This window comes from Anser brachyrhynchus, assembly GCF_964034855.1.
Source record: "Anser brachyrhynchus genome assembly, chromosome: 14".
NCBI classification, from domain to species: domain Eukaryota; kingdom Metazoa; phylum Chordata; class Aves; order Anseriformes; family Anatidae; genus Anser; species Anser brachyrhynchus.
This window is the reverse complement of record NC_137709.1, coordinates 6,459,750-6,486,282: the sequence shown is the minus strand read 5'-3', so window position 1 is coordinate 6,486,282 and position 26,533 is coordinate 6,459,750. Positions and strand designations below refer to the sequence as shown.

Below are 26,533 nucleotides of genomic sequence, written 5' to 3'. Positions count from 1 at the left end.
GGCCGGGCTCGGTGCGGGGCCGGGCTCGGTGCGGGGCCGGGCTCAGTGCGGGGCCCCGGCGGAGCCTCCCCGGGCTCCAGGGGCGCTATGCGGGGCCGGAGCTCGGCGCCCGGCCTCGGCCCGCCCCTTCCTCCGTGCCGGGAGCCGGGACCGGGCTCAGCCATGCCGGTGGGTGCGGGCCGGGGGCTGCGGGGCCGGGCCGGGGCCGGGGGAAGCCGGGGGGAGCCGGGGAGGCCGCGGTCCCCGGGGCGCTGCGCTGCGACCCCCGCCCCATGGAGCCCCCCCGGGGGCCGCGGCATGGGCACCGCCTGCTTTAGGGCCCCGCGGAGCGAGCAGCGGGTTTATTAATGGAAATATTAAGGAAATGCTAATTAGCCGTGAGGGGGGTTAATGGGGGTGCCCCAGCGCCGTGCCGGGCTGAGAGTTGGAGTCGCAGCGGGTGGGGGGGCGAAGGGAGGTTTTGAGTAAAACGATGTGGAGTGCTGGTAGCGAATAAAAAACTGCCCTGATTTGATTTTTTTAAGGGAAAATTATTTGATTTTTTTTTTTAGAAAGTATGCACGACGAAAGGAAAGTAGGATCCGGGCAGTGCCAAAGGTTGCACGGGACGGCCACGTTTGTGCAGCCCCGTATGTCCCATGAGTAAGGCAGGTAGCGCTGCGCCCCAGCGGATCAAAGGGATGAACAAACAGCTCTCATTAACTTCTGGCTTTCTTAATATTTTAGTGAGTTTGTTGTGTCGGGGCCCAGGGACCTTATAGACACCAGGACAGGATGGGCAGGCACCAGAGTGCTCCTGGGCTGCCCGGGACGGCTCTAGTGGGGCCACCAGAAGCCCCCAGCGCTGGCAACCTGTGCTGGCCCTGAGGTGGCCCGGCACCCAGCAGGGGGCTGGACCAGGCAGTCTCCGAAGGTCCCTCATGGGTTTTTCTGTGATGGACACCACAGGCAGGAGTATCGAGAGCTCTAGGTTTGTTGAGGAGCCCGCAGTGGGACGCGTGGACCTTTTGGCTGGGGAGGTTTTGAACCCACCTCCCCAAGGCAAAAGGCAAGCGTGGAGGATGGTGGCTGCATCCCCCTGACCCCTCGTCTGTTCTTTTGCAGAAACACGAGTTCTTCGTGGACATGACCTGCGAGGGCTGCTCCAATGCGGTCACCCGCGTCCTGCACAGGCTGGGAGGTGAGTCGAGCTGCCGGCGCTGCGTGTGTCACCACCACCTCGCCACGGCAGTGCCAGCGTCTGGGACTGGACGTCACTGTCCTGTGGTCCTTCATTTTGCGCAGCAAGCAATGTGGGTAACAGCTGAAAGTGGCTGGGAGGAAACTTCTGCTCCCTGCTCTGCTCTGAGCTGCCGGTTGGTCAGTGTCTGGTTGCTAGCAGGACTTGTCCCTTGGAGAAATGGCATGGGAGGGAGGAGCTGCCAGGCCTGCAGGAGGCCCCAGTCACAGGAGGCTCTGTGAGTCACCAGGGCCTCATCCTGAACCTGCTGGGAGCTGCACTGGTAGACCCCTGCTCGGGTTGCCTGGGCAGAGGGAGGGGAGGTGGATGTCCTGCCAGGCGTTGTTCCCAAGGAGGCCCACGGCGTCTGTAGTGCTTCCCTGGATGTGTCATTGGCGTCCAGGTGCAGAGCAGTCACGGTGAAGAGCTGGCGAGCAGAGCGTTTGGTGGCTGCTTGCACAGCCTGTTTTTTCTACCACCTGGAAAATTATAACCTGTGTCTCCTTTGTGCTGAGGTCAGCAAGAGAGCAGGATCTGGCCTGCACTCACCAGTTGTGAGGACCTGTCATCCTGCTCCCCTGTCCTCACCGAGTGGGAACAACTTGCAGTCACCAAGCTGAAGGCCCTGGGACTTCTTCAGGACCCCGTTACCAGGCTGTGTCGATTCCAGTTCCTCTGTGTGTGGCTGTCAGCACCTCCCTCCTCCCGCTGCTCTTTGACATGCTGGCCAAATTCAGCCTCATGTGATGGAACAGCAGAGCCCTCAAAACCGATACATACTTCCAAGTTTTTTGGCTGGATAGAGACTTTGTAGAGTTGCTTTCACTGGGTTGAGAGTGGCTCATCTTTATTCACCACTGGGATATCCACATGGGAAGGTGTATTTTGCTTCCTCCTACTTACAGCTGATAGCTGGTACTGCCTGTGAGAGAACCTGCCCTGACCATGCCCTAACCCCTGCGCTAACGCCTTCATTAGTGCTCATCCATGCCCAACCTCGGCCCAGACTGAGCTGCTGGAGGTTACAGTGGTTGGTTTAAACTCCGCTCATTCTGCTTATTGCATGAGTGATTGTTCTGGGCTAAGGTGGAGTGAGCAGATTAAAGCACGCCAGAAGCTGTGGTGCCCATTGCTGATCTGTAAGGCAACCTGGCTTCCTTTGCACCAGTGCTGGCAGGACCCCAGCCTGGTTTTGCTGGCTGATGGCAGTATCAGGGTTTGCTGACAGGAGGCACGTGTACGTTTGGCTGACGGCCTTGGGAGCGCAACTGCATGGAAGTGAGTTTTGCCCTGCTCTTACACTGTTTGGCTGCTTCTAGCTGTGCAAAATGTTTTTGCCCTTCCTCGTAGGTGTCCAGTTTGATATTGACCTGCCCAACAAGAAGGTGTGCATCGACTCGGAGCACAACGTTGACACCCTATTGGAAACTCTAAAGAAGACTGGAAAGAGCGCATCCTACCTGGGGGAGAAATCCGCACAGTAACCTGGTATGAGGAGGCTAGGTAGATACCAGGTGTATGAAACACTGAAGAGAGATCTGAGCTTGTTCCAGCTCTCCCAGTCAAACAGACTGCTTCCTGGGAAGCACAAAGGAGCAAAGACTTACAGATCCAGCTTCAGGAAACCCCTCATTTTGGAGAAGCAGCTGAACCACATGCAGCCAGTATGATTTCCATTTGGGACCCCTTAGCTGCTCTGCAAAGCCCATGGCAGATCCCAACTGTGGCTGTAGTGTCTGCAGCCAAAGGAGGACTCAGTGGTGTCTGATAATTTGACAGGTTTTGACTGATGCTTTTATTAGCTGATCTGATTGCATGGAGAGGTAGAAAAAAGCCTCTGTGCCATTTCCAGGTGAACCTGGAGTTTGCCAGAACATATCATGCTCAAAAACAAATCCCAAAGACGTTTGTGAGCTGAGCAGAGACTAAACAAAAATACCAGGGAGACAACTTGATTGTTGCAGCCTGTGGATTCTCCTAGAGCCCCAGCACAATGCTGACGTGCACCAAACTCTCTCCTTACTGTGAAATGGTTTTGCAGACAGGATTTAATTTCAGGGGAAAAGAATGAAGTAGGAGGAGAGGGTTGCCCACTCACTGCACATACTGTTCTTAAACGTCCAAGATTATTATGCAGGATCTCTTAAGAGCTTGTTTCTGTCAGTGGAGCTTTTTAATCCAATAGCATTGTTTTAAAATGGTCTAGTTTGATCATCACAAATACCCAGCACGGATGCACTGAAATCAGTTCATGCTGATTTAATTCCCAATTATTAAATTAGAGTAGAGATTTAAACCAGCAGGAATTAAACTGATAGAAGAAAAAGTTGAACTAAGAGTAATATCTGTATGCAGTGTATCTGCATTGTTTGGTAAACTGATTTAACAGATTTAATCTGCAATTTGTATCAAATGAGCGAGCTTGCAACGCTTCTAAGAAGTTTTTTTTTTTTAAATCCTAGTTTTAATCAAATAACATTGCTGTTTAAAACAGAGAGAGAAACCAACTCTTAATCGATTAGTACCTCGAATAGTTTTCAGCTCACAGTCAGTATGGACTGCAAGAGAAGTTTCCAGCTTGCAGGGACCCGTGGGCTCTGTCTGAAACGTCTATGAGCATTAACTGTTGCCATTTCCTTTGACTTGTGACCGGCAGAGGGCATCTTTGTATAACTTTGTCTGGTCTGTGCCTTTTTTTCCCCTCCCCTTCCTTTTATTTATTTATTTATTTAATTTATTTATTGCAGGAATTCAAGCAGGACTTCAGCAAAACGATGGCTTAACTGTTTGCATATCTCCAGCTTGCTCCATCATTTGACCTTTCCCAGCCCTGCCAGATGTCAGGAAGCAGAGTGCTGGCAGGAGGAGACAGCTGCATTTGGGGTTTTAAAAATGGACAAATCTAGAGAAGGAGGTTATGTGCTGTTTCTAGTCCCACAGTAAATCAAGGTGCTGCTTCTATCTTTCAGCATATGTCCGTGTGTCTTGTGTGTCTTTGTGCTGCTTTAAGTGGTTTTCAGTATAAGTGGTTTTCAGTAAAAAGATGGCTCTTAGGGCTGGGAAACGAGCCACTACATGCAAGGCAGGTCTCTGAGGAAATTGCACCTATCTTTAGAAGCTGACTGCAACCTCTGCCTGAGGGACACGTCTCAGGAAAACTGAGCTGAATGCTGCTTGGATTCGGGGAATCTGTGACTTGGCAGATGTTTGTTTCCATTACAGAACAGACAAATTCTCAATTTGGGATGCACTGCTGGGAAGAAGGGGCTTTTGCAGAGTGGGTGCTGTAGGTGAGGGATAACCAGGTGTTTTTTGGGGCTAGAGGAGGCCACCAGGCAGACAGAAATCACTGGTCCTCAGCAGCATGATTCAGCAGATGGGCCAACCACGTTGCAGGTAGGAGCAGAGAACACACGCTCAGCACTAGTACTGTGCTTTTTAGGTGAATACATAACCACAGGAATGTGAGGAGCCGTTCTGGATCCTGGGCTCATCTCAACACACCTGGATCGGTCCCTTCACCTTCTTGCCCCATTCCCTGCCCACTTTCAACCAAACAGGCAATAGCCTCAGGGGGCTCTGATGCTGGGAAGGATCCCCAAGTGCTGCGTGCACCCACAGGCCCAGGAGGAGAACGCCTGTGCTGATGAGAAATGCAGAAGTGGTAGAGGAAGGGGAAGGATGTGGGACTCACTCCAATATCTCTTACTTCTTGTCCCACTGACCAATCTATGCTGGTGTTTAGCCCAGCTTCCATCCATTTAATTCAGGTTTCTCATCCCAGTGAAAGGATGGCTTGTGTCCTCTGTCTCTGATTTCACCTGGGGGATGTCTCCCACGTCTACCAGTCCCATGTGGCTTCTCCTGCAGAAAGGAAAACCAACTAAAGTAGGAAGGAAGTGGTTGCTTTATATTTAGGAGATATCTCACACACATTGAGGTTACTTTTGACATAATTGCAACTTTTTCTTTTCCCTAGAGAGTTTTAGTACTTGAAAGTCATATTTACCATTAATGTAAAGCACAATTAACTGTTGTAGATGCACTTGCAGGGGCTGGAGACACTTCAGGGAACATGTTGCAGACTCTTTTTATTACTTCTTAATATAAGGGAAGCTAAATGATAGAAGTTTAACATCACTGCATTATTTTCTTGTATTAAAATCTCCCGGTGGCAGGAAGCTTCCAGAGCCAAGGCCTGGAGCCGTGACCTACTCCTGCTCTGTGCCCTCCACAAGTGCATGACACCTCCAGGTTCCCGGAACGGAGCTGTCCTGCACGAATCCCTTTCCCTAGCTCCCCCCTCGCTGGCCTGAGCTGGTGTTTTTCCCAATGTTAGTTATAATTCACTGCTCTCAGCTTCCTCCCAGGCAGTTGCCCAGTGGCTCAGCTCCGGTGGCAGCGGGCTGTTCGGCACGGGGCTCAGCGGCACGCTGCGGCACAGCCGGCCGTGCCAGAGCCAGCAGTCCTGGCGGTGCTTGCTCTTCACCGAACTGGCAGGACTGACGGCCAGCGTTGTGCCCACCGAGGAGTAACTCCCACTCTGGCTTGCTGCAAACCAGGCTGCTCGTCCTTGATGTCTGGGCTGCAGCTTTCACTGTCCACGCTGCCCCGGCTCTTTTGTTCCCCTCTCCCCACTGCTGACCCGGCTGTTTTGGTTAACGCGTGCTTATCTCGGAGCCAGCCGAGCAGAGGTTTCTGCCCAGCACCAGCCAGGAGGCTCATCCAAGCTCATGAAGCTTCAGCACCCATCCGCAGGGCTGCAGCCTCCGTGGCCTTCCCCAGCCATACGGCACGGATTTGGGGCTGGACTTCCAGCTCTTACCCGCTGCAAAAAGGATGAGGCAGCTCTGGGGGGAAATCAGCTGTGCTGGCAAACCGTGGTGACCCCGAGCTGGCTGCAGATAGCAGTGGGGATGCTCATCAGCTGGAGGGGCTTCACAACGCCTGCCTGGGGCTGGTCTCCTCCCGGAGTGGTGATGTCCAGGCTTTTCCCCTCCTGCTCCCTGCCCTGGGCCTTGAGAAATGTCTCTAACTGTCCCTTGCAGCAGGCAATCGTTAGGCTAAGCTGCTGCACTCTGCCTTGCCATTAGTTCTTAATGACAAACCTGTGTCATTACAGCCCCTGTCATTTCCCTGCACATGGCTGTGCAGCATGGCAGGAGCATGCAGGCCTTGCAGGGTTTGTGGGCTTTCATACCTGACGTCTCGTGGCGTTTGGTGTCCCTGCGTGTCCTGTTCCTCGCTCAGCGCCCCAGGGCGGAGGGGACAGAGGGGTGATGAGGCTGCACAGCCACCTCTCTGGTGGCTGCTGATGGGAGCGAGCATCAACCTTGCAGGCTTATCAGGGAACAGGGCGTTTCGGCCAGGCCGGGCAGTCTGCAGAACGCTCTCTTTCTGCCTGCCTTCCGTTCCTCGGGATGAGATAAGGAGGGAAGATGGCCTGCTGGCACCCTGCCTTCAGGCCAGCGAGTGCAGGAGGCTCCTGAAGCAGCGGCTCTGCAGGAGCACGGGGTGCGTCCCAAAAGGCCACAGGCATGCAGCCGGGGACACGTAATGACACCCTGTGCCAGTCCTTGCTTCCGTGTTTGGGCTGCTTGCAGCACAATGTCTTTGCTCTGCTCCTACCCAACCTCAAGGTCTTTGAATCCTTCCTTCATCAAGCAGGCCTGAAATTGTCCCCAGGCTGCATGCCATGGAGAGGGAGACCCCCAAGGAACCCGCACAGATAGTGTGATCGCAATCATAACGTGAGCCACGGGAAACGAGGCTCGATACACCCAACGCTGAGGCTACAGGGCCGTGTTCAAGCAAGGAAAAGCTCAGCTTTTAATGCAAAAACGAAAAGGACGGCCCTTGGAGCTTTCCTGCACCACAGGCACGGTGACAGTGCGGGGCTGCGGGTGGCCAGCAGGGGAGGGACGTGTTGGCAGGACGAGCGGCCGCGAGGTGCAGAGGGGCTGCGGGGGCAGCTCCGGCCACAGCCCGGTGGGGACCGGGCGAAGCCGGCGGGATGGCCTTCAACAGCTCTGTTGTTTTCCCTGCCTCCGAATCGTCTTTGCTCTCCCCCTCGCTGGGGTGTTGCCAGCAGAAGGCGTTTGCTTTTCTCCCCCGCCGCGTTGGGCTCGCAGTGTGGCCATTCTCCTGGTGCTGCTGTGCTTCTGGGAGTCATTTTTCACCCCGTGTCGCCTTCCCCGCCTTTTTAACCCCAAATCTGATTTCAGTGGAAACATCTACAGCCTCCAAACCCAGTGCTTTATCCACAGAAGAAAAAGCCGTCCTGGTTATCCCTGAGCTGCCTTAAGCACCACTGGCTTTTCGGCACTTTCTAATTAGCAGCCGGCTGGCAGGGTACGATTTTAGCCCGAGGAGTGGTTGGGCTCAGCTGAACCACCCAGTAAATGAGAGAATTTCCAAAATAGCACTGTGAGCTGCAGAAAGCGGGCAAGGGACAGGAGATCCCCTTTGGTGCCTGCAAATGGTGATCCCTTGATGGCCTGGAAGAAAAATCCCAAAAGATAGGGGTTTTTCTAGGCTTATTCTGCCTTTAAGTGCATGCTTGGCGAAACAATCCATGCTGGCTTCCACCTTCCCTGTTCCCAGCCACTGCCAACCACATACGGTGAACCAGGCAGGCAGCGTGGTCCCTCGGAAGGACCCAAGCTCACAAACTGGCTGGAAAAAACCTTCTCTGCCTCTCTGCGCTAGCCCAAGGAGATGGCTCTTTTTGGCAAGGTCTGCAAGGAGCCGACCTTCCCGGCCGTGAGGCCACAGCCGGGCTGAGGCTGCTCCGTACCGGGTGACGGGCTGAGCCGTGCCGACACTTCACGGGTGTTCAGAGCAACCCCAAAGGCCCCCGCTGCTCCCCACTCCCTCGCTGGTACACACAGCTGCCCTCTGCGACCGTCACGGGCACCTTTCCACTGTGCACTTTCCAAACCAGCAAAACACACCGAGCCCTGACAGACACCCCCGCGCCCCGCCGAGACTGTGTCAGCACGAGTAGAAACAAAACAAATAAAAAACAACCTTAATTAGGGACTTCAAGAGCAGGAAGCGTGCACGTGTGCTCGCCAGAGCACAAATATTTTCTTTCGGTGCTGCTTTCTCAAAGGGCTCGGCAAGGCGACGGAGGCTTCTTCCCCGCTGCTCACGCCTTGGCTTCAGCCTCCCGCAGCATATACTGGAGCCATTCAGCCACTTGGCCAAAAGCAGATGAGGAGGGAGGGAAAACAAAGTCAAACGAGCGGGAGAAAGGCGGCTTTTGTGCTGCTTGTGTTTGCAAAAAGCCAACCCGAGCCCCCTTTAGGACTGAGGTATCATTTATGGGCCTCCGGGAGCTGTTTCGCAGCCCCGCAGCCGCTGCAGGTGGTGGCACTTTGGGGTGTACGATGGGGGGATGTGGGGCACGATGCGAGGTCCCGGCTGCTCTGGGGACAGCAGGTTTGCTCTGTGACCGTTCTGCTCCGTGGAGCCATCCCAGGAGACCTGGAAGGAGAAGGGGAACTGGTCTGTGTCAGGCAGGAGCCTGCAGCCTGGCCCTTCCCAGTATTGTCCCCCTGCTCCTCATGCCCGCTCCTGAGCCCCTCCTGGAGGGCTTCTGGGTGCCAGTGGCTGCCTTGGGTTTTCTCTCCACTGGTCCAGGCCAGATGAAATTCACTGGGGCGGGCACGGCCAGAGGAGAGATGCTGCAGCCTCTCGGCTTCCCGCAGAAGCCAGATCCCAGCGCTATGGGGTCCCCAGGGCAGGGCTCAGCCCTCAGACCCTCTGAGACCGGCCCACCCATTTTTAGCAGATGGATGAGAAAATACCAAACCAACAAATGCAGATCATCGCCTTGTGAACAAAAGGAGACGCCTGAACACGGCAGGAATCCAGTGCCTGAATGTGCTCGGCTGAGCCAAATGCCCCCCTCCGGAGCTGCTGCTCGGCCGTGGGCAGAGCCTGGCCCCCAAAACCCGGAGTCAGCACGGTGCACAATGCCCAGCAAGCACAACAGGGCTGCCGGCTTAATCTCTTGTGTGCAGCTTAAAATAAATAAATACATAAATGACCACGCAGCTTTTGTCAGCCTGATCCCTCCGACTGCACCAGAAGCCTGCGGGGGCCTGGGCGCTGCCTCGGGGGCACCTGGGGGGTGCCTGGGGCATTGCAGGGAGCAGAGCCAGGGGCTCTGAAAGGCACCAGCCCACTGCCAGCACCCCCCTGCAAGGAAAAGCCAGGTTTTCCGAGGGATGCTGCGGCCCTGGAGGTGATGTTGTTGGAGCTTGGGGGCTCTCTATAACGGAGAACACCCCAATAGCACTGTTTGCATTTATATTTCCTTTTTTTTTAATTTTTTAATTTCCCCTCTTCCCCTGACCGGTGCTAAATGCCGGTGCCCTCCCAGGAGCAGCCAGCAAAGCAGGCGGCTCGGTGGGAACCGTCCAATTTCCAGGGCAACCGGGAGAGGACTGAGTCCAGCGCTGTCCTCGGCTCACAGTGCCGCTGTTATTTCTCCACGGTTTCCTCTCCATTTGCTTTCTTAATTCAGCCTTTCCTTTGCCAGGGGAGAAGCCAAGAAAGCAGCGGTGTGGCACATCCAGAGGCCTTCCCCGTGGGCTTTACAACTGCTGGGGGATTTTTAGCTTTCCAGTTTCAAGAGCAGCCCTCCAGGCTTGCCCTGCCCTGAGGTTAAAATATGTCAAAGCACGGTCAAAACAGGAGCAGAGGAAGCCAAGAGGGCAGCTCCGACCCCTTACAGCTCTGCACTGAGCTGCTGGCTGCTCACCAAAGGCACACATGAAGACAGGACGATGTTCCCCGGGTAGGGGTCACCACCCTCTGCCACTAACACCGGCCACCCAAGGCCACCTCCGCCATGAGCCTGCTGGGGACAGCAGGACTCACAGTTGTTGTGCCCAAAGACCAGAAAGGGGGCAAATTCCCAGCACACCCAGTGCCCCCCATCTCAGCCGAGTGTCTCCGATCCCCTCCTGCCATCCCTTCCCTTCCCTCCTTCCTGGTAAATCAAGGCCATGGCTCCTCTGGACGAGACCTCAGCCTGGGTTGTGGGTGCTCAGCTGTCCCCCAGGCAGCCCAGCAGGGAGCCAGAGCTAGCAAGAGGCCAGCAGAGCTTCCCTGCGGGCCACCGAGAGCACCACTGATCCTGGGACAGGGGCTGGAAGAGCCACATCCAGGCACAGGCAGCTGGGCACAACCCAGCACCGCTCATCGCCCCAGAAGACAATAGGCAGCCCAACCCAACTCAGAGCAGGAGGGCTTTAAATTCACCCCCAGAGGGGGAATAAAGCAAAAAGCCTCCAGTTGTTATCTCCAGATTTCCAATCCCAGCAGGAGAGTTGCCGATTGCTGCCAGAGAAGCAAATTTACTTGTGGCTATGGATGAAAACGAGAGGCAGAAGTTCCCTGCTGAGCTGCGGTCCCCAGCAGGGCAGGGCTCAGCCCCACAGCGTGTGGGGCAGCTGGGGAGGGGGCGGCCGTGCCCCACGGAGCGATGCCGACCCCACAGAGCTGGTGCTGGCTCCCCAGCACAGCTGGGACCGAGCTGCGGAGGCAGCTCCGGGGGGAGCCGTCGGAGCCGGGAAGGAAATCTCTGTCCCCAGGAGTCCTTCCCTTCCTTTCCTCCACGCACAGCTGCAAGGAGGGATGTGGGGAGGTGTCCCTTCCCATGCGGGCTCTTCACCCACGCTTTCCAGCCAGAAGCAGCACAGCCTATCTCCATAATGCACCGCCCGTCGTTACAGAGCACGATGTGCCTCCCGGTTCATGGCTGGGCACCTCCAGAGGGGGACAATTCCTCCACCATCCCGGTTGGCGAGGAAGCCATTTCCCTGATTTCCCAGTTTCCGCTTTTTCCTCGCAAGTGAGCAACAGATTTTTTGGGATCTCCATGCCATTAAAAATCTTCCCCGTTAACCCCATTAATAAATGCCAGGTGAGCTCTCCCCCGGGGTGGCGCGGGCAGGTTGGCACAGGAGGGAGGACGCAGCGGGCACCTTTGTGCAAGTCTGAAATTAAGGAGCTGGGGGGTTGACATCAGCAATGCTCTTTTTCTTTTTTTTTTCTTTTTTTCCATAAATGAGAAGATTAAAAGGGAGTTCTCCAAATCTAATGCTTTCATGTTTTTTTCAGCTGTGCTTCTGGCCCCCCATCTCCTCAAACAGCTGCTGAGACAGACGGACACGGGGCATGCGGCGCAGGGAAACGCTGCTAATTTTAGTAGAAGGCCCCAAGAGAGGGACCGAGCCCTGGGCCAGGCAGAGGATGGAAAGTCACAGCGCTTGCTCAGGGCCCCGCACGACCTTGCTATTTCGGGGCTGACCACATCCCACCTTGCCCAAGCCCACAGGCGTGGAGCAGCCCCAGGCCCTCGCGCAGCTCCCCTGCTCCTGCCAAGCCCTGGCCAAGGCGGGTGGTGGTTCTCCAAGGGAAGTAAACATGTTTCAGGGCTGAACTGAGATCCTTAGAGCTCATCACACAGGAGAAATGACCGAGGAGGTATTTTCTGCGCATGTCCTCACATGCAGAACAGAGCATCCTGCTGTGTTTTCATCCAGCTTAGGGGGTTGTGTCCTCTCTGGTTTCTTTTACTTTCCGATCAGTGAAATCCAGACAAATAACTCCACGCAGATGACGGAAAAGATTCCTCCAGCAACTGGTCCTTGCAAGGGGCAGAATATTTTTGCATGGCCATAGAGGTCTGAATTGCTCATGGCAGGGAGATTTTAAGGGACCTGAGCTCCTCAGGGTGGTCAGGGGAGTTCACAGGGGCTCAGAAACGCTCTTGCAGACAATGTGGAGGGAGCCAGCAAGCAGAGGTGATGCAGTGGTTGGCACTTTCGCTGTTGGTTTTGGCCTGGGGAGGCTGCGAGCCCCTGCTCCATGGCCGCAGTGACGGGGCAGGGCTGGCGGCGCTCCTGCTGCTGCTCCTCCTTGCTGCCTCGCTGCGTGCGCTGTGCCCGGCTCAGCCATTCCCAGGACTGCCAGGGCTTCTGTGTCCAAATTCCAGGAGTCATCGTGGGCTAAAAGCCTGGAGAGACGGCTACCATCCTGTCCTGCTCCAAAGCATTTCCTACTGTCTCCCCTGCATCGTCTTTGCCTACTCCGGAGCCGACCTGTGCCTGGATTTTCCTCTGTACGGGACCATCCCAAATGCGTTCTGCCAAAATCAACCCCGTTTTGTCTCCTCCTGTGAGGGACACCCTGTTTTCGGAGCTTCCTGCACCTGGTGCCTGCCTCGTTCGCCTGAGACGCCTCAAGCCGGGGCTTGTTCTGCAGCAAGCTCTGCTCAAGCAGAAAGAAATGTCAGAGCAAAAGTCAGAAAACTGCAGCAAGGAGGGTTAATAGAAGGACAATAAAGCCTCAATCTTCAGCCTCCATGGGGAATTGTTAAACTTTATGGACTTTCATTTAACAAGCAGCCCAGCTTCCCCTTCATCAGCGTGCCTTGCCCTCCCCCAAAACTATTTTTCCCTGCTCCTCTTTGCCTCCCGCAGTGCAAAGCCCGGAGCAAAACTGGCCATCACTTCAAGCCTGTGCCCTCAAATGGGAACCCAGATTTTCTAAGACAACCTCTCACTCATGACCCGAAAAAGCAGAGGCAGCTGGCCCCGGAGACCCGCCTGCCTGAACCTTGTCCTTTGCCTTTCTGGTCTTTTCCTTGCTGGTGGTTATTGCCACTGCTTCCCTGGCACTTGGTTGTCCCGGGGCAGGCAAGGCTTCAGCTGGGCACTGCCCCCAGGGCAGCCTTTAGGAGAGCCAGGCTGTGTTTATCCTTGTGAAGGAGCTGCCACTGCAGCCCGGGAGCTTCCCTCTGTGTGTCCCAGGGGCTCGAAGGTGGATTCCTGTTTATTTCCTCAAGTAGCTCTATTCATAGCCTTCAAACGCTGCCAAGCCGCATCTGTCAGGACCGAGAGGACTCAAAAGTGCATCTTAGGTAAACACCGGAGCCAAGGTGGGACTGCCCAGCTTTAACAGTGCTTGCTGCCCTTCTCCCCCAGAAGCCTTATCGCATTCTCTGCACGTCACAGGCACGTCTCCATCGCAAGGTCCCGAGCAAAGGAGAAGCTGGGCTGAGACACCAGCCTGCAATTCCGGCACACAACAGGAAGAAATGCACAACAGCCCCCTGCGGCAAGGGAGAAGTCCTTCTAGGGGAGGCAAGGAGGCCCTTTGCGTATCGGGGATCTTGGCCATTCCTTGTGCTCAGCACAGGGGTTCAATGAGCAAGGTGGGGGACAGCTCTCCCTTGGCACGGGAAGACCCTTCCACCGGCGGCTGTGGCTGTGAGAGCCTGCAGACAGCACGGAAAGATCGAGGTGTCCCGCGGCGTCCCAGCTCCCAGGCCGTGACTCACCGCGGAGCCACGCACAGCTGGGCTTCTCCCCCTGCCTGCAGGCCTCTGGCTGACAGCTGATAATCCGCAGCGCCACGCACCCCTCCTTCCCCGTCCCTCCTGCGTCGCCCCTCCGCGGAGCTCAGGCTCTCTGGGACTGGGCACTGGGAGAGACCCCGGTGGGTGCTGCCTGCTCCCCCTGGGCCAGGTGTCGGTGCTGTCCCTGAGCCCACAGGGACAGTCCCAGCCCACCAGGGAGCAACCCATGCCCCACGCAGGACAAAGCCGGCCACCTCGCCACCTTCCCGGGGCAGTTTGGCGTCGCCCTGCCCAGCTTCCAGCCCTGAACGGCGGCCACACGCCAGCTTTAGTGCACGTTAAGAGAGCACGCTCTTTCTCCCTCTGATCTCCTTCTGGAAAAAAAAAGAACAGGAACCCTCCTGTGGGACCTGCTGACATGCCTCTGCCTTTTCTTTTTCGCCCACCCCACTCCCCTTTCTCCAAGCTGGCTGCCAGTCCCCAGCCGTGTCCCCTCCCCGTGCCACCGCGGTGTGCCAGGAGCTCGGCCGCACACCCCTCCATGACCACTCAGTAAATGACATTCCCACAGCGGTTCCAGGGCATCCTGTTTATTTATATGCACCTTGGGTTCATTGTTTTGCTGTAGGGTTCATTGGCAATTAATGCAGGAACGTCCTCCTCTCCAAAAACACTCCCGAGAGAGAATCCTTCCCAGGGCAGAGAGAAGGAAAGGCTCCTTGCAGCGACCGATCTGTGAGTGGGAGACAGCAGGGCTATTATTCCCCACTTGCATTACCTCCACCAAGCTGCTCTCTCACATTTTTCTCCTTCTCTTAGAGTAAAATTGTTCCCCTTTTGGGGAGCCCCCGGGTTTTCTTCAATGTGTGAGCCCGGGTCTGCCCAACTGGGCTTAAAGCAGGATGAAGTTGGATTTTGCACTGGGGTTAGCTCGAGTTCAAACCTCAGCCTGCAAACCTCTTGGCCTCGCTGCAAACTGAGCTCAAGCCCTGGGGGTCTGGCCCTGTTTGCTGTCTCCAAAGACAGATTTTGGGTGGGCAGCGAGTGGCAGGGAACTGGGCGCAGCAGTGTCTGACACACCTGAGCTGGACCACGGGGTGGGAGCGTGCTGCAAAGCCCTGCCAGTGCTGCGAGGGGTCCTGGGGCTGGGGAGACCCCCTTGGACCATCACCTGCCCAGTTCCTGAGCTTCAGAGGGCAAAAGATGCCCCCCTAGCATGTGTGAGGTCCGTATTTTCCCCTGGCACACTGACATCCAGATCTCCTCTTTGACAGCCCCGCTAAGCCTTGTGAGCATGGAGAGGGCTTTCCAGGACTCTTTTATTGCGAGCTCTCCGTCGTTTCTGGAGCTGCTTAAAGCCTCTGAAATTAAAGAGCGGGCCAGCCACTGCAGCCCTTGCTTCCCCCTCCCCGCACTCCCCCTCCAACCCTCAGTGACACCGCAGAGCCTGCCAGCAGCACGTCCCCATGCGGGAGCTGCCCCCGGGTGCGATGTGTCTGGGGGCCCCTTCCCCTCCCAGGCACCGCCAGCGGGCAGGGGGACACCAGGACCCCCCCCACCAGCACTGGGACATCTCCAGATGTGACTGCACCCCTGCGGCAGGCTGCTTGCCGCTCTCACCCAAAAGCAGGCTTTAAGCCGCCACGTATGTAAAGAAATCCCTGTTGTAATTATCCTCCTGGCACTGCCGTTTGTCTGAGCTATTAGGAGAGGGCTTAGCTTTGGGCTGCAGCTCAGAGCACTGAGCAATTGCCACGTTGTCAGTTAGAAAAGACGTGGTTTCTTTTCTCTTGCTTTTTTTTTCCTCCCTAAAATTTTTTCCAGATGTCTCTTTTTTTTTTTTTTTTCCCCTTTGCAGAAACAGCTGTACAATTTCAATGCGAGCCGTGACTAATCCAGCTCAGAGAGCATTCACCTCCTCGGGGTGTGGATCCAGCACATGGAACTGGGACTGTGGGGGGATGTGCGGCCTCTGGAGCCAAACAGGACCTACAAAAGTGGTGCTGAGCTATGCTGGGGAGCTGTGGACACTTGGAGCGGGAGGAGAAAACGCTCCACAAGTGGTTCTCAGCGCATGGACGCGAGGTGTTAGGCAGCATCGCCACGCTGTCCTCAGCATGCACCAAGACGGTCGTACTGGGACCTTTTGGGATGGCTCTGTGGGGACAGGAACATCCACACAGCACTTGGGGAAGGTTTTTGGGTGGCGTGCAGCCAGGTGAAGCAGGCTGCTCGTGTCCTTCCCTGCCGGCCTCCTGGGCAGCCCGGCTGCAGATACCCGCTGCCTCTCTGGGAAGTGGCGATGGTGACACGGTCCCTCCACTCTCTCCTTCTTTCCCCTCCCCTTTTCCATTTGATTTTGTTTATTTTTTGTTTCTATTTGGCCGTACGGATGTTTATGCTTACATCTGCTTCTTTCGCATGCAGCAGAAGTGCCGTGAGGCCAGAGGAGGGGCGTGCTGAAGGAGCGTTGTAAGTCATGAAGTCACAGGCATCCTACGGAGCAAGGAGCCAGCACGGCCCGGCAGGTCGTGGCAGGCCAGCTCCTCGGCTGGCATCCAAATCAGCAGCACCATCGGTGGGAAGAGTTAGGCACCAGGTCTGTGTCTCAGTCCTTCTCTAAGGTAGCGCGTAATCACGAGGAACGGACCCAGGCAGCCGAGACAAAACGTGATATTGCGTTTTATTGTGGGTGTCCTTCACCCGGCTGGTGCCCAGACTACTTGTCCCTAAGTCACTGTCCTTCCAGCCACCCCTGGAGAGCTCCCTCACCTCCCCTGGCTGTGTGACACGGCCGGAGGGTCACCCCGGCTCGCCACGGACGGGTGGCAGGTCACCAACCCACCCGGGGGGGTCCCCGATTCCAGCAATTTGACGGCCTTGCTTTTTGGCTGCTGCTTTTGATTTTGGGGGCTCATCCTGAGCACAAAGGGGAGCAGATGGGAAAAGCCACCTCCAGCTGGCTTTTGCTGCTTGGCTGCCTCTGGCCGGGCGGCTGCTGCAGCTGGGTTATAGTCCGCAAGGTCAAAATGCGAGGTGATATCTGCGGGGACCGGGGGGTTCAACCAGCACAGTTCCAGGACACGGGTTTTGCTCAGCCGGCCCAGGCCGCTCAGATCTGCTGGACGATAACCACGGCAGAGACCAGAGTGCTGAGGAGCTTTTCTCCAAGCCAAGCACTTCCCTGCCCACCGGGAGCTATTTCAGACGTCATCCCTCTCCGCACTCTGGAAAACGGGGATCATTCTTTCCTCTCCCTTCCTGCAAGGCAGTCCCAGAGGGCAGCAGCATTAGGAGAGAGGAGCAAAGGCTTCTCCCTTCCTCTGCGTCCTCCTGAGGCTGGAAAACACCAGCTCAGGGACCAAAGTGTACCAAAACGACAGCATTTAATGATCTAATTGCAGCAGGCCGTGGTGCTAGGAGCTGCACAAACCAACGAGGGATGTGGTTTTCCTCCCTGCCCTCTGGTTCCAGAGCCAGAGACCCAACAAGATCACTGCAGCAGTGGAGGCAGCGACAGGGGGGGGGTCCCGGTCCCTACAAGACCCCTTTGATGGCAGCCCCGCTTGATTCCTCTGGTCTGCCCTCGGCACCAGGGCCATGTCCCTGCCTGTATTTCGGGCTCAGAGCCGGGAGGCGGGTGGGGACAGCCCACCGGGGAGAGAGGGAGAGGAAGAGACTGATTTGGAAAGATAGCGAGGAGGAGGAGGAGGAGGAGGAGGAGGAGGAGGAGAGGCAGCAGGAAACCCAGCCCACACTTTGCCTTCCTGCTGCCTCCTTCTAAAGCCCGCAGATTCCTCCAGCCCTCCCCAGCGCCTGAAGTTTCCTCAGCCCTGCTGCCAGGACTGCGAGGTATGGCCGGAGCCCTTCTCGGTCTCCTTCGTGCTGCTGCAGCTCCTGCTCGTGGGGATCCTCGCGGGGACCCCAGCCCTGCAGCCCTCCGACCCCAGCGAGCGCCCGCTGCTCGCCCCGTGCCTCCCACCCCGCGCGGAGCCTTCGGGGACCCTTCCTGCCTCCTTCTCTCGCTCCGCTTTGCAGCTTCCCAGCTCCTAACCTGTTACTCTATTTCACCGCCAGATTGCCAGCTTTAACGCTTTGGGGTCACCTGGCCGTAAAGCTTCAATTGTTCGCCCTTCTCCCTTTTTTCCCTCTGGGTTTTGGGTTGTTTCCTTAGGGAGATGCGCTAGACCGAGGTCCAGGCGCATCCTGCACAGCAAACCAGATCTGGTTACAAACCCGTCCCCACCGTGCACAGCCTGGGGTGTGCTGGCAGGTGACGTTTTACTCACCAGAATACCTAGGGGAAGAACAAAAGGGTTGTCAGCTTTATCTCAGCGCAGCCGCTCTCATTTCTCCTGCGAAAAGAGGAAAAAAAAAAGACACTCGGCTTTTTGTTCCAAGCAGACCGAACCCATTTCAGGTCCCGCTCCCCGGTTTGTTGAACTCCAGCTGATAGCTGGTGGAGAGAGAGACAGGAGAGGAGGAACAAAGCTTTTTTTTTTTGCTTTAAAAAAAAAAAAAGTGCAATAACATGGGATCAGTCGGACACGGCTGCAGAGCCAGGCAGAGGAGCCGTGGGCTCTCTTCCTTTAAAGGCAGCAGCTGGCTTTGCTGTGTGACGTGCTGGCAGCCTAGCCCTGCTCTTTGTGTCCCCCCCTGTAAGAAATCTCCGCTCTTCTGTCCGGCCGAGGGAAGGAAACCTCGCAGGCTGGGGGCTCGGCTCCCACCGAGGCAACACTTTCACATCGGAGGGAAATCGGGGGCACCGGGAAGGTCGCCAGGACTCCGGGTACTCGATCACTGCCACCATGAAAGAGCCCAAAAATTCTTCTTCCCCACCCCAGGGACAAAAATAAATCGCAGCGGTTTGGGAGGGTGGGCCAGGGAAGTTTTTCAGTGGGAATAAAAGGCTGTCGCGCCCCGCGCAGCTGTTAAAGCCAGGCTATTGTCTGCCACATAGGCAGGAGCAGGGATGCGGGTGTTGACGGGAGGGGGAAGAGCAGAAATAAACTTTTCAAACTTTTTGCAAGCCCCTCCTTCCCCTCTGCCCTTCCATGACGCAGCCCCGGAGGAATGTCGGCTCCCATGGAAACCCTTTCTGGGTCCTCTGCTCGGATGGATGTCGGGGCTGTTATCGCTGGAGCGGCTGTGGCAGGGCGAGTCCTGGGAATGCTTTGAAGACGGTTTGCATTTTTGCAGCGTATTTAGCGGAAGGGTTTTTTTTTTTTTTGCTCTCCGCTTTGTGGAGCTGTGCCTCGGCGGGAGATCAGCTTTCGGTCTGCCCCGGGAGCCAGAGGGACCCGCTTGCACCTGGCACATGAGCATCCCGGCTCCTTTTGGCACTGCCCCGCGGCCAGTGGGAAGAAAAGCAGCAGCACAGGCAGGGCAGCAAAACGCGTTATAATTTCCCCTTCCGACTGCGGTCTGCAGGGGCTCCCCGTGCTTGCAGCCCCCGGCTCATCCATGCGCTCCCGGTACTGACTGCACCGCTTCCCATTCTGGGTGCAGTTCGCAGCCTGGGCAAACCGGGACAGCTTCGAGCCAGCGCACAGCTCCACTGGTACGAGGGCTCTTACCACTTCATTTATTTAGTTAGTTCTGTAAAGACCTGGCGTATGTGTAAGTGCCATCACAGCGGCTCCAGTCACTCTTTGCCAGGTCCACGGGGTAACAGGGTGCAGATGTCTCCAGTGACTGCACGGAAAGATGGGGTGGGCAGAATTTGTCTGGTGTGCAAGTGTGTGCATGAGCTGAGGGGAATTTCTCTCCCAGCCAAACCCACCTCGGCTCCGTGACCCCAAACACCCCATGTGAGCGCAGGGGGACCCTGCAGGTGGCAGGGACAGCGGTGGCGCCTGCCCAGCCCTTGCTGGCTGTCCCAGGCCCCTGGGCCCTCACACAGGCTGCCGTGCCATGCAGGCAGGGGGCTGCGGGGAGCTTTTTGGCTTCTGGCGCACACAACTCTTCTTTCAGACCAGATTTCCAGCCGAAATCTGTTGGCGAGGTAAAGCTCAGAGGGTCCTGCTTGCACAGCGAGCCCAGGGCTGGATGGCGGGCTCACAACCCTCGCCTTGTGTCCCTGTGGTGGCCACACTTTGTCACCACCCTGACAGCGAGACACGGGAGGGGTTCTGCCCCGCCGTTGCCCACTTCTGACCATGGTGGGAGGCCGGGCAGCGGCGGGGGCCGCCGGGATTGTCCTGTGCCTCGCAGCAGCCTCGGGGAGGAGCTGGCAGAGGGGCCAGGCAGAGGCTCCTCCCCACGCTAACGTGGCATCCGTGGGGCTTATGCAACCCTGGCCAGGGCCAGTGCCACATGGGCCACGCTGCTCCGTCCAAGGAGCCTCCTCCAGAGGCTGCGCTGCCCGGCCCTTGCCCTCCTCCACCCGCCAAGGCACCCAGGCTGGGCTGGAGGAGACAAAAGGGACCATGGAGAGGCATTAATAAGAGCCACTAGGCCGTGTTTACACAGCGAGTGGGAGCTGAAGTCCCCACTTAGGATGCAAGTGGGGTCAAGTGTTGTCCGGGCTGTGGGGTCAGCTCGCTGCGCTGTGTGCCCCGGGCAGGGAGCTTCGCCCACCAGCACCCAGGGCACATCTGGCGAGCCGGTGGCAGCCTTTAAGTGCTGAGGGGGCTCCTCTCAATTTTAGCTGGAGTTTGGTTTGGGTGCAGCGAGACCTCCCCCTGCACCCCCTCAGTAGCCCGGCCAGAGCAGGACTATTGCTCCACAGCTGCTGCAAACAGCTTCAAGCTCATCGTGGTGGCAGCTCCCAGGGAGCAGCCCAGCTCCTCTGCCAACCCCCCAGCCGTGTTAGCCCTTGCGTGCCGCTGACAGCCCCGTGTGCCTCCTGCCCGGCGTGTTCAGCAGCCCTCTCTGTGCCCAGGGTGTGCAGGTCTCCAGTGTCTTAGAAAGCACTGGCTCCTGCTGGTACCTGTTGGCAGGCAGCATCCTCTTGGACGGCAGGACCATGGCTAGGAGGGAGTCCTGCAGCAGCCACTTGCTCTGTGTGCTGGGGCAACGCTGCGTGCAGGGCTCCTGAGCTGTTAGTTCAGGAATTTTGGCCACCGGACATTCAGGAAAGACTGTGTCCTTGCAAAGCAGCCAGGGTCTCACAGACACTGCAATGTCCTCTGCGCAGAGCCTCCGAATCCAGGAGGATGTTGTTTTTCAAATAAACTTATTTTCCTATCTCTGGCATGAGACAGCGCTGCGGGCATGTTTGCTCAGACTCTTTCATGCTCCTTCTTCCTCCAAACACAACACCGGCAGCTCCAACTGTCTGCTGGCTCCTGGCAAGCATGGCATTCTCTGAGCCTGGCTCACTGCATGCAGACTTGGAAACTTAGGTATTTTGGGGCCTGGGGAAATTATCTGAGAGGGCCTTGGTCTGGGGTTGGGTTCTCCTTAATGCCACCTCCCATGTGCCCATGCCCTGCCCTCTGCTCCCAGCTGGGCTCTGCCGTGTTTCTGCCCACCGAGCACCACCGAACCTCAGAACAACTTCCAAGGCAAACAAGCCCCTTGGGAGAAGCCCAGGAGAAACCTTTACAAGCCAGGGGATGGCAGCGAAGGAGGAAATGGCCAGATTCAGTACTTTTCCACCTCCCCTCCCTGCCCCCAGAAAGCCACCTCACCAGAAGGGAAGAGCCAGCGATCCCAGTGCAGCTCCTGGCAAACGCCAGGAGGCTCTCAGCAGCTGCCAGAGCCGATAAAGGCGATGGGATGGGATAGCACATACCGAGTGGGAGCAAACAGGCTCTGTCTCCCGTCCCCACACTCCCCATATCCCCCCCCAGCAGTCGTCCCCACCAGCCCCGTGCTCCCAGCTCCCTGACATCCCGGGGTGAGCCGGGTCCGGGTGATGCTGCGAGGCTGGAAGGAGGATTTCAGCCTCTGCCTGGCTGAACACAGCTAATCTAGGTACTATGTGTCCCAGCGGGGCAGCATTGTCACGTTTTATATCCAGAGGCCATCCCGCACGGGGAGGAGGCAAAAGGGTGCTTAGAGCACCTTGCCCAGCGCCATCTGTCCCAGCAAAGCCACCCGCCCTCCCGTCCTTGTCCCCGCAGGTGGAGAGGAGGAGGACGAGCGGAAGGGAGCAGGGGGAGCCTTGGCAGGAGGACAGACCTCCTCCGGGGGGAGTTTCGCTCTCCCGGCAGGCGGAAGGGAGAAGGCGTCCCGCTCCCCTGGCTGGCAGGGATGCCGCCGGCATATTAAGCACCCAGCTGAGCTCCTCGCTGCCCTGGCACAGAAAGGCTCCATCCTGCCAAACAGGAACCGGGGTGGGGGGGGGCACACACACGGGGTGGTTTCACCAGCTGCAGCTCTCCTCCTGGCTCGCATCGCAGCCTGGGGTAGCTGGGCTGCTCGCTCGTCCTGCACCATCTCTGAAACAGCCCAGGTCTGGAGGGTGCAAAGTCCTCCTCCTCCCCTTGGAGCTTGTCGCCCAGCAGGATACGATCCTGAGGTGTCCTGGTGCCCTCCAAGCCAGTCTGGGGACCCTCAGGTCTGAGCAGGAAAGGGAAAAGTGTATTAGAAACCCCTACATCTGGGGATGCCGGAGATGGAAGCCTGGTCCCTGCCACCCCTAGAAATGTGTGTCCATGTGAGAAGCACTTTTTAAGGGATTTAATTCTCAAGCTGACAGTCTCACTGTCCGTCTGTCCCCTTTTTCCTTTTTCCACTTCCATTTTTCCTCCGAGTAGCAAATAAAATGGTGGAGTTTCATTGCCTGTACCAGGGACTCGTATCAGGGGCTTTTAACATGACTCTTTTTTTTTGGGCCAAAACAGCTCATGTGAAGGGAAGGGGAACTGCCATTTTGACTGCAATTTTCCTAATGCATCCTGGAAAGCAACGGAGATCTCTCCCCCACCTTCCCATGTTGCAAAATCAAAAGAATTTGTCTTGGAAACTGCATTTGGCTTAAGGTTTTGGCTAAAAATGCCATCATGTGGGGCTGCAGTGCTGACCAGACAAGGCAGGAAACGGAGAAAACCTTCTCTGCGTGTCTGACTGCCGGCCGTGAGCTCAGCCCGGAGCTGAGTGACCTCCTTCCTCATCCCTCCTCTTCCTCTCCTTTATTCAGGGTTTGCTGAAAGATGAGAGCCTGGATTTTCTTCCTTCTCTGCCTGGCAGGCAAAGCCCTGGCAGCTCCGGTAAGTAGGGGAGCCAGCAGAGCCTCTCTGCTGCACGGGACGTATCCAACGCCCGATGGATCTGTCGGGGAATTTCTTTTCCAGTGAATCAAACCAGGAGCCCACACGGGAAGCAAAAATTGGCTTCTCCTTTTTGCATGGTCCCCATGGGATGGGGAAGTGGGGGAGAGGAAACCCGAGGGTGGCCCTGGGATGTCACCCCAGTGGGACCGTCGTCCCCATGGGCACCATCTCACGGTCCTTTTCCCCCGCAGCAGGAGGCCCTGCCCGATGAGACGGAGGTCATCGAGGACCCCACCACAGAGGTAGGTGGCCCTGCTCCTCCTCAGCACCCACCCCTCGTGGCACCCACCGCCCTGGGGAGAGCAAAGGGCCCGGAAACCTCCCATTCTGGTGCTCTGGGAAGCCCCCGTGGTAGCAACGAGCAGTGCTTCTTGGGTTTCTTCCTCCAAATACCAGTGGCTCTCTGGAAGAAGCTCCCCCATCAGCTTTTCCAAAGCATCCCCAAGGCTCAGGGGAGCAGCAGCAGTGGGGGGCCGCCGGGACTGAGCTCTGCGCACCCCGCCACACGCACTGTCCTCTTTTGCAGGAGCCTGTGGGGGCAAACCCCGTCCAGGTGGAGGTGGGGGAGTTTGAGGAACCCACAGAGGATGTAGAGGAGATCGTCGCAGAGAGTAAGTCGTTTTTTCCCTGCCCTGCACCTTTTGCCCTCTGGAAATGGGGGACTTTCCTTCCTTCTGTGGGTGGGGGACCTTTAGGCACCCCAAACAGTGAGGGGCTCCTTTGGGAAGGGTGCAGCACGAGCACAGCGACATCTGAGATGCACGTTTAAAAGCCAGGCAGGTACAGGACTTCTTCCAGTACTCGATTCTCCGTAGCACAGAAAAACTATTGCAATGCATGGCTACAGAAAGGAGCCCAGGAATAGTCCGAGGGCTGATGTGGGCTCCTGGACATCCTCACATATTCCCCGTGCAGGGAGGGATGCTCGGCGCAGCCCCTGTGCTGTCTCTGCCTCCCTCTGTGCTGCGAGCCCCGGGGTGAGGCCAGCTCACGGGATGTGGGGACGGGGCAGCCCCTGACCTTGCCCCCTGCCCTCTCCCAGACCCCTGCCAGAACCACCACTGCAAGCACGGCAAGGTGTGCGAGGTGGACGACAACAACTCGCCCATGTGCGTATGCCAGGACCCCTCCAGCTGCCCGGCCACCTCTGGAGTCTTCGAGAAGGTGAGGGCGGAGGCTGGGTGATGGGGAGGGACCCTTCTGGGACACCGCTGGCTTCAGAGCTGGGCAGAGCCAGGGTGGCAGGTCCTCACCTGGCCTCTGCTGGTGGTGACCAAGGAGATGTTTTCTGCCCTGGGGAACAAGTTGAACTCCTCTTTTGGGGGCACTGCCGGGGCTCACGTGCCCCTCACACGGCACCTCCCCGTCCCACGCAGGTCTGCGGCACCGACAACAAGACCTACGACTCCTCCTGCCATTTCTTTGCCACCAAGTGCACCCTGGAGGGAACCAAGAAGGGACACAAGCTGCACCTGGACTACATCGGGCCTTGCAAATGTAAGTGGGGCTGTTCCCTTCGGGGAGCACGGCTCCCCTTGCCCGCGGGCCGAGGGAGAGCAGAGGTTTAGGCGGGGTGGCAGGACGCTGGTGCTGAGCGCGGTGCGTGGCTTCCAGTCATCCCCGCCTGCCTGGACACGGAGCTGACCGAGTTCCCCCTGCGCATGCGGGACTGGCTGAAGAACGTGCTGATCACCCTGTACGAGCGCGACGAGGACAACAACCTGCTGACCGAGAAGCAGAAGCTCAAGGTGAGGGCTTGGGGCAGGAGCCCAGCAGCTCCTGGGCATGTCCACGTGCACCAAAACTCCTGCACGGAGACTTTCTGGCTCCCAAACGCCAAACCCAGCCCCGGGTCCTTCAGGCTCCCTCCGTGCTCCCGGGGAGCTCTCGCTCGCAGCCCTGCAGAGCGGACCTGCAGGCACCCCATGCGAAGCCCCCCGGGGTCCCTTTGTTCCCCCCTGCCCCTAACACGGCCCTCCCACGGCAGGTGAAGAAGATCCACGAGAACGAGAAGCGCCTGGAGGCCGGCGACCACACCGTGGAGCTGCTGGCCCGCGACTTCGAGAAGAACTACAACATGTACATCTTCCCCGTGCACTGGCAGTTCGGGCAGCTGGACCAGCACCCCATTGACGGGTGAGCATCGGCGGGGCAGGATGGGGCCCCACCAGGTCCCCTTCCCGCCCAGGTGGCACAACCAGGGTGGTTTGGGGGCAGCAGGAGTCCAGGAGATGGGAGGCGAGCTCCTGTGCAGAAAGAGGGGCGTCCCCCAGCCCCAGCTGCTCCCGTCGCCCTTGGATGCAGTTTGCGTCTTCTCAGATTTACCGTCAGATGAGAGTTCCCTAAAATATCTTCATCCCAAGGCCCCGGGGATAACTGCAACAGCTGAAACAGCAGCTGCTGGCTTAGAGCTGGGCGTGGGTACGGGGATGACTGGGCACGCAGCCCCCCGGGGAGGGGGCAGCCGGCGAGGACCCCCAGCCCCTGGCTATTTCGTGATTAACGCAGCCTGATGCAAGGGCAGACACCCGTCCTTAACCTCCACTACGCCCACTGGTGGATACTGGGAGGGATACTGGGATACTGGTGGGATACTGGGAGAGCAGCCCAAGCCAGGGGGAGGGCTGGGGCGCTGACCCTGGGTGGCCCCGGCAGGTACCTGTCCCACACCGAGCTGGCCCCGCTGCGCGCCCCCCTCATCCCCATGGAGCACTGCACCACCCGCTTCTTCGAGGCCTGCGACCTGGACAACGACAAGTACATCGCCCTGGAGGAGTGGGCCAGCTGCTTCGGCATTAAGGAGCGTGAGTATCTGCCCGCCCGGGCAGGGGACACCCCAAAATTTCCCCCCGGGGATGCAGCAATGGTCCTGGGTTGGGGGGGGGAGCAGGGGAGGGGGATGCAGGAGTGACCCCGGCAGCATCCATCCCCTAACCACGTCTCTCTCTTTTCCTTCCGCAGAGGACATAGACAAGGATCTTGTGATCTAAACCCCCAGCTTCCTCCTCCGCTGCCAACTTTGTCTCGTTTTAACCTTCCCACTTCCTTCGGTTTTTGAACCGCTTTCGTTTTGTTTCGTTTTCCACGGGAACAAGGTGCTAATATAGATCTAAACGTATGTAGTATCGGTGCTAAGAGAAGTAACAGCCCTTCATAGCCTAACCCGTTACCACTAGATTACCCACCTGGCTCTTTCCACATGCTCTCACCAGCCCTTTCTCTCCCCGACGTGCCTTTACGATTGACCGACCCTGTTCCTGGATGAAATACCCACTCTGTATCCGCCCTCGGACCGACTCCTGTTATCTATCTCCTGACTAATGGCACGTTCTCGGACACGCGGCACGGACACAAAGGTCTCAGCTGATTCACTGCCCGAGCCTCAGAGCACACAGGAGGCAGAGCCAGGGGATGTAGGCAGAGGGGGCTGTCGGGGCGGGTGATGTAGTGGTCACGCAGCTCGTGGTAGGGGGGATGGAGAGGGGTGAGGAAGGCATAGAAAGGCAGGATTTTGTTCTGAGTTGTTTTTTTTAAAATCGTTCCCAGGGCTTGAATTTAACAATCATTGGGCACCAAAAAAAAAAAAAAAAAAGGGCTAATCCGAGAAACAAACAGGAAAATGCACAAAAAAAATAAAAAAATAAAAAAGTCATCCCATCCTGTAAAATCCCCTCAAGAAATAAAGGTTTGAAAGTGCTACGTGCTTTACCATTACTC

General features: G+C 57.3%; 2 protein-coding genes and 1 long non-coding RNA gene across 9 annotated transcripts; 2 read left to right on the top strand and 1 right to left on the bottom strand.

The window, feature by feature from the left end:
* The first annotated feature begins 23 nt into the window (after positions 1-23).
* ATOX1 (antioxidant 1 copper chaperone) lies at positions 24-4,192 on the top strand. 5 transcript variants are annotated; one of them, XM_080555674.1, is made up of 4 exons: positions 24-168; positions 1,105-1,180; positions 2,570-2,722; positions 3,967-4,192. In XM_080555674.1, the coding sequence occupies exons 1-3, from the start codon at positions 88-90 to the stop codon at positions 2,701-2,703; spliced, it is 291 nt and encodes a 96-aa protein (XP_080411800.1). In that variant the 5' UTR covers positions 24-87; the 3' UTR covers positions 2,704-2,722; positions 3,967-4,192. The 5 variants fall into 5 exon arrangements, with proteins under 5 accessions (XP_080411800.1, XP_080411799.1, XP_080411803.1 ...); XM_080555673.1 differs by having other exon boundaries at positions 26-168; positions 2,570-2,707; XM_080555677.1 differs by lacking the exon at positions 24-168 and adding an exon at positions 624-647 and having other exon boundaries at positions 2,570-2,707.
* On the bottom strand, positions 3,922-22,677 carry LOC308177848. Of its 3 annotated transcripts, none has more exons than XR_013939451.1 (2): positions 17,885-22,677; positions 3,922-8,707 (listed from the first exon to the last, which is right to left on the bottom strand). It is a non-coding gene; the product is annotated as an uncharacterized lncRNA (long non-coding RNA). The 3 variants fall into 3 exon arrangements; XR_013939452.1 differs by lacking the exon at positions 3,922-8,707 and adding an exon at positions 16,262-16,928; XR_013939453.1 differs by lacking the exon at positions 3,922-8,707 and adding an exon at positions 16,262-16,856.
* Positions 17,311-26,531, top strand: SPARC (secreted protein acidic and cysteine rich). The gene is made up of 10 exons (XM_080555672.1): positions 17,311-17,447; positions 22,684-22,753; positions 23,008-23,058; positions 23,343-23,427; positions 23,859-23,980; positions 24,193-24,313; positions 24,431-24,564; positions 24,804-24,952; positions 25,472-25,620; positions 25,778-26,531. Exons 2-10 carry the CDS (start codon positions 22,697-22,699, stop codon positions 25,804-25,806), a joined length of 897 nt encoding a protein of 298 aa, XP_080411798.1. The 5' UTR covers positions 17,311-17,447; positions 22,684-22,696; the 3' UTR covers positions 25,807-26,531.
* Positions 26,532-26,533: the final 2 nt, after the last annotated feature.

What these genes read in the sequence shown, in the direction of transcription:
- ATOX1 (XM_080555675.1), top strand. Translation starts at nt 1,148, where the DNA reads ATGCGGTCACCCGCGTCCTGCACAGGCTGGGAG. An exon ending in CGTCCTGCACAGGCTGGGAG is followed by an intron (nt 1,181 to 1,739) that starts GTGAGTCGAGCT and finishes TGCTGAGGTCAG; the next exon opens with CAAGAGAGCAGGATCTGGCC. An exon ending in GTGTCGATTCCAGTTCCTCT is followed by an intron (nt 1,897 to 2,569) that starts GTGTGTGGCTGT and finishes CCTTCCTCGTAG; the next exon opens with GTGTCCAGTTTGATATTGAC.
- SPARC (XM_080555672.1), top strand. Translation starts at nt 22,697, where the DNA reads ATGAGAGCCTGGATTTTCTTCCTTCTCTGCCTGGCAGGCAAAGCCCTG. An exon ending in AGAGGAGATCGTCGCAGAGA is followed by an intron (nt 23,428 to 23,858) that starts GTAAGTCGTTTT and finishes GCCCTCTCCCAG; the next exon opens with ACCCCTGCCAGAACCACCAC. An exon ending in CCTCTGGAGTCTTCGAGAAG is followed by an intron (nt 23,981 to 24,192) that starts GTGAGGGCGGAG and finishes CGTCCCACGCAG; the next exon opens with GTCTGCGGCACCGACAACAA.